Genomic DNA, 15,197 nt, shown 5'->3' on the forward strand with positions numbered 1-15,197 from the left:
TTATTCTCTCTGCCAGCGGTGTGGAAGTTGACCCACGAAAGGTGGAAGCCATTCGTGAATGGCCTACTCCCAAGTCTCTGTTTGAGGTCCGAAGCTTTCATGGGCTCGCGAATTTTTATAGGCGATTCATTAAAGGGTTCAATATTATTGTCGCCCCTTTGACAGATTGTTTAAAGGCCAAAAATTTTAATTGGACTGCAGCTCAACAAAATAGTTTTGAAACCATCAAGATGGCGTTGGCCTCAGCCCCTGTTCTAGCCGTACCTGATTTTGAGAAACCATTTTATGTGGATACAGACGCATCCGCCGTTGGTATCGGTGCTGTACTCTCACAAGAATCCAAGCCCATTGAGTTTTTTAGTGAAAAATTGAGTGCTCCACGGCAGAAATGGTCCACGTACGAGCAAGAACTGTATGCGGTGGTGCGAGCGTTGAAGCAGTGGGAACATTACTTGCTCCATCAGGATTTCATATTGAGTAGTGATAATAAAGCACTTCAATATCTCAACAGCCAAAAGAATATTAGTCCCATGCATGCCCGCTGGGTAATTTTTCTCCAGAAATTTACCTTTGTGCTACAGCATAAGGAAAGAAGACTCAACCGGGTTGCTGACGCACTCAGCAGAAGGGCGACCCTACTCTCACGGCTTCAAACGAAAATCACTGGGTTACAAGAAATGAAGACTATGTATGCTACAGATGCAGACTTTGCTACGTACTGGGAGCAATGCACTACCGGCAAACCATGTAAGGATTTCACTATACGCCATGGATTTCTATTTAAAGCTAATGCTTTATGTATCCCTCATTCATCCTGGAGGCAACATCTGATTAAAGAAACTCATTGCGGTAGTCTTGCGGTCCATGTTGGCCGAACTAAGACCCTGTCCCAACTGCAAATAAGATTTTATTGGCCTCATATAGCCAGAGATGTAGCTCGGTTCATAGAACGTTGCCCAGTTTGCCAAGAATTTAAAGGAAATGCACAAAACACTGGCTTATACACACCCCTACCCACACCGGATTCTATTTGGGAGGATCTCAGTATTGATTTTGTTTTGGGCCTCCCGCGGACAAAGAATGGAGTTGATTCCATCATGGTGGTGGTGGACAGGTTTTCTAAAATGTCTCACTTTATCCCATGCAAAAAAACATTTGATGCAATGCACGTTGCGAAGCTCTTCTTTAAGGAGATCGTACGCTTACACGGGCTACCTCGCAGTATTACCTCCGACAGGGACGTCAAATTCATCAGTCATTTTTGGAGGGAGTTATGGAAGCGCCTCCACACAGAAATTAAACTTAGCTCCGCATATCACCCACAAACGGACGGTCAGACCGAAGTCGTCAACCGTACCCTAGGCAATATGCTGCGATGCCTGGTCCAAGATCAGCCTAAGAAATGGGAGGAGATGTTAAGTCATGCTGAATTTTCCTACAATTCTATGCAAAACAGATCAACTGGCCGCTGTCCTTTTAGCATAGTCTATACGAAAATGCCGAATAACGTGACTGATCTTGCCATCTTGCCTAAATGTCGGAGCAATCCTGCAACTCAAGCCGCAGAAGGTTTCAAGGATGTTGTGGAAGAAGTTCATGCCAGGCTACAGAAGTCCAATTTTGAAGTATAAGGAAATAGCAGATGCTCGAAGGCGCCATAAAACCTTCAACCCAGGTGACTTAGTCATGCTTCGTGTTCGCCGAGAGCGATTCCCTGCTGGCTCATATAGCAAACTCAGCCCCAGAAAAATTGGTCCGTTTCCTATCCTGAGGAAGATCAACGACAATGCCTACGTCATTGACCTACTGGCACACATTCAAACCTCTTCCACCTTTAATGTCGCTGACATTCACCAATACCATCCACCAGATGATGCAAATGCTGTCATCTCCTCGCCGGAAGCGAGTTCTTCTGAAGACGGGGAGACTTGATGGGGACTATCCTAGTACGCGGGACATCTTATCTACTTTACTCTTACCACTACTATAGTTATTATTTCTTTTCTGTTTTTGTGATGCACGTTCTCTTATTCCCTAACTAACTACAGCCTCATAGTGGAAATGTACTCACGGCATGATATATGTGCCTTTACAGACGACTACAGAAAATAGAAGAAATATACTCCTGATTCCCGCATACTGTTCTATTGGTTCCTTGGTTCTTCTCTGTTTCTTGCAGGTCATCGCCGTTGCTGCTCGGAGTTCACATCATCCATGCTTTTATCTATATACAAACTTTCAAAAGTGTCTCATAATTATATTGTATTTTTATTTTTCATTTTATTCAAAACAGCTGACTGCTCGTAGGCACGTTGAATGGTTGGTTTCAGCTTTTATATAGCATAAATTATTACGTGCGTAGTCTCGATATATAGTTATGTCTGAATTCCAATAAAAATATGATAAGTATTCTTATACAGTATCTATATACACACTATGTGCGCATTGTGTATTTTGTACACAATAGGTACACAATAGTATAATTTGTATACAGTGTATACAGTTGTATACAATGTGTATAAATTTATACACACCGTGTACAAGATCAAATGTCACGTTTTTATCGGAGTTCAAATGTAACTCTATGTCCGGACTCTAGACATAATAATTTCTCATTATATAGAGGCAGTGGAGGGCCAAGAAAGATGAACATGCTATGTCATCCGTTTAGGGTTTGTTATTCACGTGAAGGCTATGCCATCCTAAGGTGCTGCTAAATGGAAGGATCTTATCAACGTCCATGAATGATAAATCATAGATCGAACTGCCGAATTGGAAAAATTGGGTGCTATCATAGTATCAGCTAAGTTCACGGGCTGGAGATAAGCGGACTCGAATCGCTGACATCCGTCATAGGGTAAACCACCACCTCTCAGGGCTCTCTAGCTGATTCTGCCATAGAGGCCAACGATAGATAATAACTCACCCCGACAACTTACAACTTTCATCGTACTGTGCTCTCCAAAGAGCAACTCTTCTCAAAATCTCAAAGGGTGCTGAGTTGGAATACCATTCTAAGGATTCTTGTGGTTCCGGAGAATCCAGCTACAGGAGAACCAGGAACAAAGAGCTCTCCCCCCTTTTCCGCCCGACTCTTTGGTCTTCAGAATGCTGGTTTTAAGAACGAGTGATTGCCCTTCTCCGACTTTTACTGCCTAACAGGAGAATAGACAGCTAATGCCTTCCACTTATTGAATAGGGTTTATGATCTATTCGTGACCCCTTTACAACTTCATTGTCGTTAGTTTTTATATTTTCTTTTTCTTGAGGTTCTAAAATGGGGGTTATTTTTAGTTCTTTTATATTTCAACAGCAGCAGCAACAGCTAATTCATTATCCTTATGCCATAGTGTTTGTTTTTCTGAATGCTGGTTCGGCTAAGTCAACGTCTCGTTAGAGCTGAATACTTTATTGAAAATAATGGCTTATTTTAATATCATGAAAGTCTTGAACCGCAATCAAGCTAAGTTTGCCATATTGGTTTGCAATATGTGAATGAGAAAAAATATCAGATGAATTTTATATAATGTAAACAAAAAAATTTGGTCGGGATATTATTATTAAAATTTGGGCAGAATGAATTTTAAAAATTTAAAATTTATTTTATACGAGTGTGATATATAGATAATTAACTAATTTTTACTCTCATAATTAATTAAGATTATTTTATATTTATCATGATCTAATTTTATCAGGATATCCTCAATCAATTTATTTCATAGATAATAAGTTAGATCCATCCTAACTCATCAGTTGACTTTGCAAGTCCTACCGTTATGCAATTTTCTCTAAGTAGGCAATCAAACACATGGAGCAAATTCATTGGGCCGCCATAACTCCATTGACTTGAAAATTAAGGGTTTATTTCAAACAGCTTTTTTATACTTTTTAAAAAAGTTTTTCGGTAAAAAAAATTATACTAAAAATTTGATTTATAAAATAATATGAAAGCTCTCACACAAAGCATAAGTAGCTGAATTAAAAAGGTCAAAGTTCCTTTAGAAGTATGATTTAGATTTCGTCTGGGATAACTTTTTTATTGCTTTTTAAAACAGCTTTTCTGCACATAAAATTTTTGTACTAAAAGCGACTTTAAGAAGCAGAAATAAAGCCGTCCCAAAATGAACCGTTAATCATTGCATGGTGTTGTAGCCTCATGCTCATTTTCTGTTTTCTCTTTTGATTTGAAAATTCTAATGTTGAATCAGTCTGCGTTTAAATATTGTGGGCTTATGATAGGTTCTTACACATTGTGATCGTTCTGAAGTCAAGCATGGGGCTTGCTCACTTTCGACATAGAAACTTCTATTAGAAATAGACTATGAAGTTGCTCATGATTATAAATTAAAATAATATAGTAAATTTTATTTATAAACATCTAAAATCAGCATCCAATTATATTTCCCAATTAATTGTAAAACCTTTGATTTGCTATCAAAAAAATTACTTAATCAACATAAATCTTCATATATTTTTTGTATTGAAAACTTTCTTAATAAAATTTAGGATCATCTAGACTTTGATCTAAACATTTATATAGTCTAAAATTTCTCTATTAGACGAGCCTAATACACTAAAAGTAATCAAATTTGAGTCCAAATTAATCCAAGACTAAGCAGTTGAAGTGTAGTTGAAAACTTCAAATTAAATGTTAATTGAAGGATCAAATTTTACAATTTTTATGTGCATCTTATCAAAATGAGTTCCTCAATGAAGGAATCCAAGAATATTAAGATTAGTTGATTATGCGATCACTAAAACACTTAAATATTGAAAGAATAGTTTGTGATCAAATGAATCACATGAGTTATCCGATAAAGTGTTTTGAGATTTGGGCTAGATTTACCAAAATGTTACTTTAAAAAAAATTATAAATGGCTTTCATTCTCCACATCTATAACAACCTAAAATTTGAAAAATATTTTAAAATGGAAAATATGAAAGTCTGCATGAGAGCGATGCGGCGTTGTGCCTAAGAGCATAGCGGCACTAGGAGGCATCGGGAAAATGTTGTTGTACATGGCGTTGAGCTCACTGGAACTTTTGAAAATAATTCAGCACAATGGCACTGAGGTGGCGCTACAATGCAATGTTATTTTATATCCAGCACTAAGGCGTTAGGTTATGGGAGCTTCATGGCGCTAGGCATTGAAAAATATTTTTTATATATTTTTTTCTTCCACTCAGCCACCCTCCCCCTTATTTTGTTTCTTGGCGGGGAAGGAGTCGAGAAAGGGAATAAGAGAAGATGAGAGAGAGAAGAAAGAGGAAGCTCTTATATATGGGCTTTTTTGTCTGTCGCTTATGTTATTATAAGTGTTCTAATTGTAATAAGCGATCTCTACTCTACATCTGTTTTCAATAATTTTAAGTTTGATATATTTCTTTCTCCTAAAAGTGATAAAGAATATGATATCTCTTGTTTATTTATACTTTCACCGTGTAACTCTAATTTGATATGTGATAAATAATGTTATTATAATCATTTTAATTGGCTTATATGATAATTTCATTGATTTGTTTTGTATCTATGTTATTTTACTTGAAATAAGTGGGAGCAATACTCACTACAAAGTTATGAGGTGACAATGTACTAAATTTGGATATGAATATTTAATATGTATATGATTCTATTCATTTGACATTGACATACATTTTGGCATTATACATGCATATGATGAGCATGTGGTTTTACATGATGAATAGGAGATCATACATGATATTTATTATTATGATACACATAATATAAAATGCATAGGAACAAGTGAGATGATGGGTGGTAATGATATTAAAACGAGGGGAATATGAACATTAATATAGAACTGCTCATATTGACTTGATTGTACTAATAAAAACTATTGGTTAAGGTTGATATATAAGAAGTGGCAATATTAATGTGGCATTAAGCATGCATTTTATAATTATGTGATCTTACTAGTTCATGTGATTCATTTGTATACTTATGTGGAATAAAGCATCCTCATCACAAAAAAAACGTGGGATAGGTAATTTACTGGGAAGTCACACTAACATGATAAAATCGTGAGGCACTTAGCCAAAATAGACAATATCTCGAAAGTTAAGAGTTTGAACTGTCATAAATGGTATCATAGCAATACACCAGTCAGAAGATGAGAACTAAGTGTCATACAAGATATAGTGCTACGTCATAGGAGCCACCTCTAGAATATTATCTGTCTGGTGGATGATTAGGAGATATATAAAGATTCTGACAAAGATGTTAGTTACTAAAGTGAGGGAGACTGTGAAATCTTTAAGTAAAAAGAAGTTAAACTCTTAAATATCGAGGCACCTTTTTAGTGTAATGATTGAAATTTCATTTAATAAACTTCATAGTTAAGCATGCTCATATTGGAGAAATCCTATAATGTATGACATTATGAGAAGTTACACTAATAAGAGAAAATCGTGATACTCTTAAGATAAAGCAAATAATCTCTTGATAATTAAAAGTTTAGATTATTATAAATGGTATTGGAGAAATACACTAACTAGAAGATGTGAACTAAGTGATATACAAGTAGGGTTGTCAATATTTGACATGACACGAAAATCCAGGTTGGACCCGACCCGTTTAAAAAATGGGTCGGGTTTGGGTTCGGGAAAGAGTTCACAGATTCAACCCATTTGAAAAAATGGGTCAGGTTCGGGTTGACCTAACGGGTTGCCGGGTCAACCCGAAAACCTGTTTAAAATGACTACCCGGCTTCCCGTGGACCGGCGCTAGGCTGCCCGCCCCCTGCCCGGGTCGGGTCAACCCGGCAACCCACTGGGTCGGGTCCGGGTTCGAGTATTCGACCTGTTTACCTATCCGAGTCGTGTTAGAGTCGACTCGATTGAACCCGGATCAAACCCGACACGTGACCCGAAATTGACACCCCCTATACAAGATAAAATTCTAAGTCATTGGAGCCATCTCTTGAATCCTATATGGGACAAAGTGCTACATGACAGGAGACATCAATTGAACTTGTAGGTGCCGCCTCTATAATCTTATTTGTCTAGCAGATGATTTTAAGATAAAGATACTGACAATGACGTCAGTTACTTAAGTAGAGGAAATTATGAAACCACAAAAAGAAGCTAAATTCTTCGATATCGAGGAGCCTTTTAATATAACGATTGAAATTTCATAAAGAAACTCAGCAGTTAAGCGAGCTCATTCCAGAGAAATTCTAGGATGAGTGACCTCATGTGAAGTTAACAAGATAAAATCGTGAGACCCTTAGGCTAAAGCGGAAAATATATCAATTTTTAAGAACTTGAGTTGTTACACATGCCTCATTCATACTTATAACCACTAGTGACATGTTGTCGCTGCTATTGACTACCATAACCCATCATCATCATCTACCTTCCCAGTTACTGCATGCATCACCATCCTCTGCTGCCTCTGGTCACCACCAATTGACTCTGACAACCACTGATTATCACTGTCCGACAATAGCGACAACTAGTTGATGCCACCATTGCCGCCACCCACCACCGCTTGTCATTGCCCTACCACCCTCTACCATTGACACCTTCATATTTAAATTTTATATGATGCATTCATTCTACTTTAATAAAAAAAAATCACCATGAATTACTTTATATTTATTCAAATTACTTCAAATATTTCAAATATATAAATTTTTAATACTATATTTGACCTCCCTACTATTTTTTCGCTAACCGAACAACCCCTTAATCGTAGAGCATGTATTCACGTAAATTCTTTTAGGAGGGCACTATAGGATTATACTTCCTATTGAACGATTTGTTTATTAGCTGTTAAAACTAATACAAAAGGATATTTTCATGCTAAACAATATCATATTCCTGAAAAAAAATATGAAATAAAAATTTAACTTTTATTAAATCCTAGTTCAAAAAGATTCAATGAGGAGATTTTATAATTAAAATGTAAATCTCAAATCTTAAAATTTTGACTGATAATAAATTTTTAAAAATAATAGGAAAAAAATCCTAACTTGATATTATCATTAAATTTAGTTTATATTTATTTAAGATAATTATACTTTAGTTAAAATGAGTGTGATACTTAAATATAAATTAAAATTTATTATACATTAATTAAAAAATAAATTTAAAATTATTTTGATCAGAGTTTTGACCCATTTTTTTAAATAAAAAGTCTAATATATTATATTAGTTTATTTTTATAAATAAATCAATTTAAATTATAAGATTTATTTAATTTTTATAAATTTATCTTATCCAGTGTTTATCGCGTACTATTATATATAATTATATATATCTGAGTGTAATACACGTGTAATTTTCTGGCTTGATTCAGAATACACGTGTCAGCTGTCGGATAATACTGTCAGCACTGTCACACACGCCCGTCGCCCACGGCCTCGAGGACGAATCAGCTCTGAAGCGATGAATCCTGACCGTTCAAAATCCATCACCATTACAATTTTATTCCAGTAAACGTTTACCGTTTTGCTCATCCTCCCATCCAAAAACGTCCTATAAAATGCTCGCCGGAGGTAAGCTTCGTTTGAAAAATCGAAGAGCAGAAGACATCTTAAAGAAGATGGCGGCGTCCTCTCGAGCCAGGTCAAACACTCCTGTTTTGGGTGTTACAAATCGGTTCCAAAGGCCGATCTCGCCGTCCGGCCGATTCTGCTCAACCCCGGGGGCATCTTCCTCAGCCAGAGGCTTTGCGAACTCTTCTTCGAGCTTCTCCGATCGATCAACGACTTTCTTCCCTCGCTCTGCCTCGCCAACCCGCGTGAACCTCACTGGATCTCCTCCGCAGACACACTCTATCCGCTTCTCCCTCGATCGCCCCAGCTCCCCCGGCCGGTCCATCTCCGTCGTCTCCAGACGCGATCCTGTCGTCCGAACTTCGATTTCCGCTTCCGGACACCGGAAAACCTGCATGTGCTCGCCAACCACCCACCCCGGCTCCTTCCGATGTAGCCTCCACAAAGGCCTGAGGCAAAATCCGGCCGCAGCCGTCTCGTCTCCGTCGAATCGGCTGAATGCACGGCGATCGGCCATGACTAATTCACTTGTACGGATCGGAACTGTCGAGGGTGATCTAGTCAAGAGAGCCCTGGCCGCTCTGATTCGACCCTCGTCGCATCGACAGCGGAGGAGAGCCGACTTCCAGCCGCGTCCTAGTCGGCTCTCCAAAATGTCCATTGCCGACGATCAATCATGCCGAACGGATTGTTGATTTCGGCGCAGGTTTGTTTCGCTCCTAAGCCCTTCAGCCCTGTCCTGTTACCTCTTCAACGGCGGTATGACGGTATCCACCCTTCGGATCGGAGACGTCGAGATCTCCATAGGCGTGAAATCATGGAGTTTTTTTTTTACAATTTTGTTTGTTTTTTTATTTTTCATTTTTGTACTGAGAAATCGGATAGAAGAAGCGGGAACGACAGAACCGGTCAGACCTGCGCTGCTATGTACATTGTTTGATGATTTGTTTGCACCCAACTATTTCTCAATGAACCAAAATATCAGTGAATAAGAACATGAACATTCAAGAAACAACTTATGATTAATGAAATTAAAACCTTAATCATTGTGATTAAAATAATTTAAATTCGGACCATCGTCATAATTTGGGTTCTGAATGATGAATTGATTGAACGTCATTTCCGTTGCAGATGATTCATCCGTTTCTCCCGTTCCATTGTAATTCTGCGTCGACGTTATCGGCGTTTGGAACTGCGGTGCGTTTTCGTCGTCGTTAAATTCTCCCTCGTGTTCGTACAGACGCCGTCAAGTTTGAATCCAGTGTTTGCCGTCTCGTTCCATACAAGTAAGCGCTCCATTTGCTATTTTGCTTATTTTCTTTATTCTCTGATTGGTTTGTTGCGTATTAATGCAGTGAAGGAGATTTGGAGTATTCGGCATTCGACGTTTATTTCAAACTTTGGAATACGTTATAAACTTCCAATTGGAGGCTAATCGAGATTTTAATGGAGGAGTATGAAAAATACTTAAAAAATAAAATAATTGGACATTTTTTGTCAAGCAAAACATTTAATAAACTTTTAAATAATTTTAAACTTAAAAAATAAAATAATTGAACATTTTTTGTGTAGCTTAATATATAATGGTTTTTGAGGAGAAATACTAAGTGTGGACAAATTTCAGTGGAAAAGTGGTAAACAAATGGGAAATAGTACATAAAACTATTTTAATGCAAGTATTTAATTGTTTCAATGAAGTGGAAAATAAATGAGAAGCCAACCGTTAATTGAAAATATTGTATTTATGAAGTATAAGATTCTTTAATAGTTGATACGTTCTCAAAAAACTAATTGGACCGGGCACGAATCTCAATGCAAAATCAAGTTGGAAACTTTCAAAATTAATTCAGAGACCATCCTAACTCCGATTTCAGCAAGCTTATACCCGAACTGAGCGTCTCGAAAATACGAACTCAACGACAAAATATTGTATTGATGAAGTATAAGATTCTTTAATAGTAATATTTTTAAAATTATAGGTTTATCTAATCTAAATGCAATTGAAATAAGCATATACAATAATTTTTGTTCGATATAATTTTGATAGTGCAAAATTATCAGTCTCATTAATGATGAATAGGAGTACTTATAATATTAGTGAAAAACAGAGGTATTTAAATAAGATACTCATAATCGGTTAATGAAAGATATGACTAAAATAAATTTAGTAGATGAAAAACAGTGAGTCAAATTAAATTAAAAATATAGGTAAAAAGAAAGTGATTTTAAGGAAATTTTAAGAGTGTAAATTTAAAGCTTTGGCCAAATATAGAAATTTCTATTAAGCATTTAAGATGTTAAAAAAATTGTTTTTAGGAGTTTGATAAGCTTGAATATATATAGTTGTTTTCATAATGATTTAGATAAGTATATAAACAACTCAATGTATCTACTTTTATAGCTATTAAGTTTGTTTGGTGGTTGGAAACTTCAAATAGGTTTTAGTTTGAGAATGAGTTTTAAGAACTCTTAGGGAGCTTTAGTGGGTGTTTGAATTCTTAAAAGAATAGTTTTACTATATGAATGATTCTATAAGTCTTGAAATCAGTCTAGGAGCTTAATATTGAGGGATGAGTAAAAAGGATTCTTGGATAGCAAGATTTTATTTTGGGAGACTCAAGATATTGAACAACTTAGATTATGTCAAGTTTTAAATTACAAATGGTAATTGTCAATTCATAATCAATGATTGTTTGAAACTCAACACAAAGGTTTCTTGAAGATGATCTGTGAGTGTCTGAAGGGGGATTCGAGGATGGTAGTCCCTTCCCAGGTTTCTAGTGAAGTTCACTCAAGAATATTTTGACAAGGGTGGATGCAAAGGAAGCACCCGAAGACTTTACCGTTAGTCAATTCATAGAGGGTGAAATGTTTTTCATGTGTCAATTGATCTATCTAATGAGAAAATCTTAGCACTGGAGGCCACCCTTGAACCAATATTTCACTTTGTGTTCAGAGAAGCTTTGGTGCCACTGAAATGTTCATATTCAAGTTACTTGTGTTTATGAAGTTCAAATCTTATTTCTAATAAAATTTTTTACTTGTATATTTGATCTTACTTCATCAATTTGGACTTCTATGTGAAATTCACATCATTCATATTAAATGCTAAATCCTTGAGTCACAATTTGTTTTTACATTTATTTTTATTTTTATACTCAGTCTCAAAATCAACTCATACTTGATGAAATCATTTTCGATAAAAATTATGTAGCTGGTTGATAAGAGAATTTGGTTCGTAGTCCGAACATATTAAAGTGTCTCACTCTCAAGTTGCTGATTTGTAAATTGCTTGAAATTAAGCAAAATGGATGATCATCTTATCCTTTTCATAAGTTTAGTTTGTCCCATTAAAACTATGAAGTTTTATGATCTCCTCATTCTGGAATTGAACTTTCATTAGAATTTAAGCTTAGTTTGGGACAGCTTTTTTAATGCTTCTTAAAACAAATATTTTAGTATTTGTATTATAAAGATGTTTTAAGAAGCATTGAAAAATCTATCCCAAACGATGCTTCCTCTATCAAAATCTCCTTCAAGATGTTAAACTTGAATTTTCCGAATAAGAAAATAAGGTTAGATAGTTTACATCCAAGATATAGGCTTCGTTTGACACAACCTTCTTACTGCTTTCTAAATCAATTTTTTAGTATTTTTTTTTTTTTGAATTATTTGTGTACTAAAAAACTGCTTTAGAAAGCAATAAAAAAGATGTTCCAAAAGAAAATCATAATAGAGCATTAAAATTTCTTAAGATGTCAACGAGAAATTATTTATATAAAATTTCATGAACATTCATTAAATCTTATTTTATAATCACTTGTGAGGTTCAGACATAAATGGGTGGTTACATCCACTACTTGATCATGTTTTAAAAGAATCGTAGTTTTTGACAATCAATAATTTTAATTAATTCTAAAATTAAATAATCATCATCAAGCACGAAGAACACCTAACTACCCAATCTTTCACTTATAAATATAAATGCTCAATAAAATCTATTAGGCTCACAAGTGGCTCATATGCATGTATCTTCTTATAATATATGCTCTGCTATTTTTACCATTAAAAGGATCACTTTTATAGAAATGCTTCTCTATATTTCTCCAAGGAGACATGACTCATGAGACTAAGGCTTCGTTTGGACGGCTTTTTTCCCGCTTCTTAAAATAGTTTTTTAGTTCAATAATTAAAATTTTTGTAGTGAAAAACTGCTATAAGAAACAGTAAAAAATCGTCCCAAATGAAGCCTAAATTTTCGCTTGGAATAGTTTTTTTTACTGTTTTCTAAAGCAGTTTTTTAGTTTAAAAATTTTAATTAAAAAAACTTTTGTACTAAAAAACTGCTTTAAAATGCAATAAGAAAGTCATCCCAAACAAGTCCCAAAAGTTCGGAACGGCTTTTTTGTCACTTTCTAGTACAATTTTTTTTTATTTGTGCTAAAAATATGCTTTAGAGAATAATAAAAAAGCCGTCTCAAACAAAACATAAATCTCACTACTTCACAAACTTGGAAAATTGGATAGATTCAATTTTAAATATGCACTAAAATAATAAGGTAAATAAGCAATAATTATATAAATATATTCAATAAGTAAAATGTTTTGTAAAATCTACATGGATGTTCACTACCAAAAAGGTAATGTTTTCGCAACAGTTTATAGCAGCGGTTTTAAAATCACCACTATATCTAGATAGATATAGACAACGGTTTTAACACTGCTAAATTCACTGTCAATTTTAAACCGCTGCAGATAAATTAATAGCTAGGTGTTTAAACCACTGCAGTAAGTCCTAAAAAGTAATGCAAAAGTTTAATTTATTAGTAGTGTTTAGATCATTTTGCCAGTCTGTCTTCAACTAAATAGTTTGTTTTGAATAATTTGGAACTTTAATGTTTATCTTTTGTATTAATATGTCGACGGTGCTATTTCATGAGATAAATGTCTTAAAGTAAAATAAGCTGAATTATAAAAGAGTTTAATAGCACCCAAAATCAACTTGAGTCTTACTTAGCACTCCTCTCGCTATTTTTAAGGCGGTGATGAAAAAATTAGTTGTGTCAATTAAAATTTAATCACTAGGTCGCATATCTATTTATTAAAGTTGTTGTGTGCCCAAACATAGAGAAATATGTAGGTTAACATTTTAGTTTTGCATGAATATTCAGCGCGCACGTACAAATAAAGAGATGAGTGTAAAAAATTACAGGTGTCACCATATGTTTTTACGTTAAATTTTCAAGAAAAGAAAAAAATCACGAGACCTGACCCAATTGAAATAATACCGCTAATATTTTTCATTAATTACAAATGATGTCCTTCCTATTTATATAATTTAATTAACATATTATGTGGTTAAAGTTAACATTAAACGGAGACCTTCCAATGACCCGGTTAGGAAAGTTGAGGTATTAGATTTGGCTTATGTTAAGAAAGGTAGAGGTAGACCTAAAAGGACTTGGTTAGAAAATATTAGAAATGATCTTTCTTTATTAGATTTAGATGAGAATTTGACTTTTAACCGGACACAATGGCGAAAAAGGATTCATGTAGCCGACCCCATGTAGTGGGACAAAGGCTTGATGTTGTTGTTGTATTATGTGGTTAAAGTTGGAAGAGCTCTTTGGCAAAAATCCAACATTGGTAGGTGATAAAGCCAATAGGCATTGATAGTAGCTTTGTGATAATAGCTAAAAGATTATCGGTCAGATGACTATAATAGGTGGGCGACAGATTTCAAAGGATTATAGATAGTAGGCAATGAAGGTCAAAAGGGTAACAGTTGGGCGATGGTGGTTGGAGGATTGTAGTTGTGTGACGAATATTGAAAGGACCGTGTTGGTGAGACAACATAGCTTAGAGGGCTGTAGTTGATGGACAATGATGGTTGAAACGACCGCAGTTAGGTGAGATGGTTAGAGGATTGTAATCGACTGTGGTGGTCAAAGGACCGTAGTCAGGTAATGGTGATCCAAGAACTGTAGTTGGTAGGTGATGAAGGTCGGAGGACTGTAGTTTGCAGGTGACGAATATTGGATGACCATAGTTAGACAACAGATGTTGAAGGGCCATATTTAACTGGCAATGAAGGTCAAATGGACCATAGTTGGCTCACGATGGAGGTCGATGATGATGATTGTGTGATAGGTCGATGGTGATGCTTCAGGATCCTTAGAGATGTAGAGCTTTATTGAATTTCAACAGAGGTTCCAAGCTTTAAGTCCTCCATCCAAGCTCTTCCCCAGAAAAAAGGGTGATGAAGATAGACATCAACAACTATTTAACTGAGGTGGTTGGATGGCACGTCGATAGTGGTGGTCAAGTGGTGCCCCGATGGTGATGATCAGGCAGTGCACCAAGGGTGATGGTCAAACAACATTTTGACAAAGGGGATCGGGAAATGACAACCCATTAGAGGAAAGGTTTGTGGTATGTTGATGGAGGCGATCGAATGGCCTACTACCAGATATGTCACGACCCGACCCGACGGGGACGGATCCCGCCCGAGCCGGATCGCGACAAAACCTTCTTATCCAGGATCTGGCTTTGGAATTGGTTCCTGAACTGAATCTTCCAAATTAATCAACTCAACAGACACACAAACACAGAGCTACTATGAATCATCAAACACAGCGGAACAAAACATCTATATTTTCATTTTCCTCAAAACAATCA

The 15,197-nt window shown here is 35.8% G+C and overlaps 1 protein-coding gene across 1 annotated transcript; it reads left to right on the top strand.

The window, feature by feature from the left end:
* The first annotated feature begins 8,538 nt into the window (after nucleotides 1–8,538).
* LOC110111694 lies at nucleotides 8,539–9,273 on the top strand. The gene has a single exon (XM_028700070.1). The coding sequence runs from the start codon at nucleotides 8,567–8,569 to the stop codon at nucleotides 9,212–9,214; it is 648 nt and encodes a 215-aa protein (XP_028555903.1). The 5' UTR covers nucleotides 8,539–8,566; the 3' UTR covers nucleotides 9,215–9,273.
* The last annotated feature ends 5,924 nt before the right edge of the window (nucleotides 9,274–15,197 follow it).

This window comes from Dendrobium catenatum, unplaced genomic scaffold, assembly GCF_001605985.2.
Source record: "Dendrobium catenatum unplaced genomic scaffold, ASM160598v2 fragScaff_scaffold_1446, whole genome shotgun sequence".
In the NCBI taxonomy this organism is placed as follows: Eukaryota; Viridiplantae; Streptophyta; class Magnoliopsida; order Asparagales; family Orchidaceae; genus Dendrobium; species Dendrobium catenatum.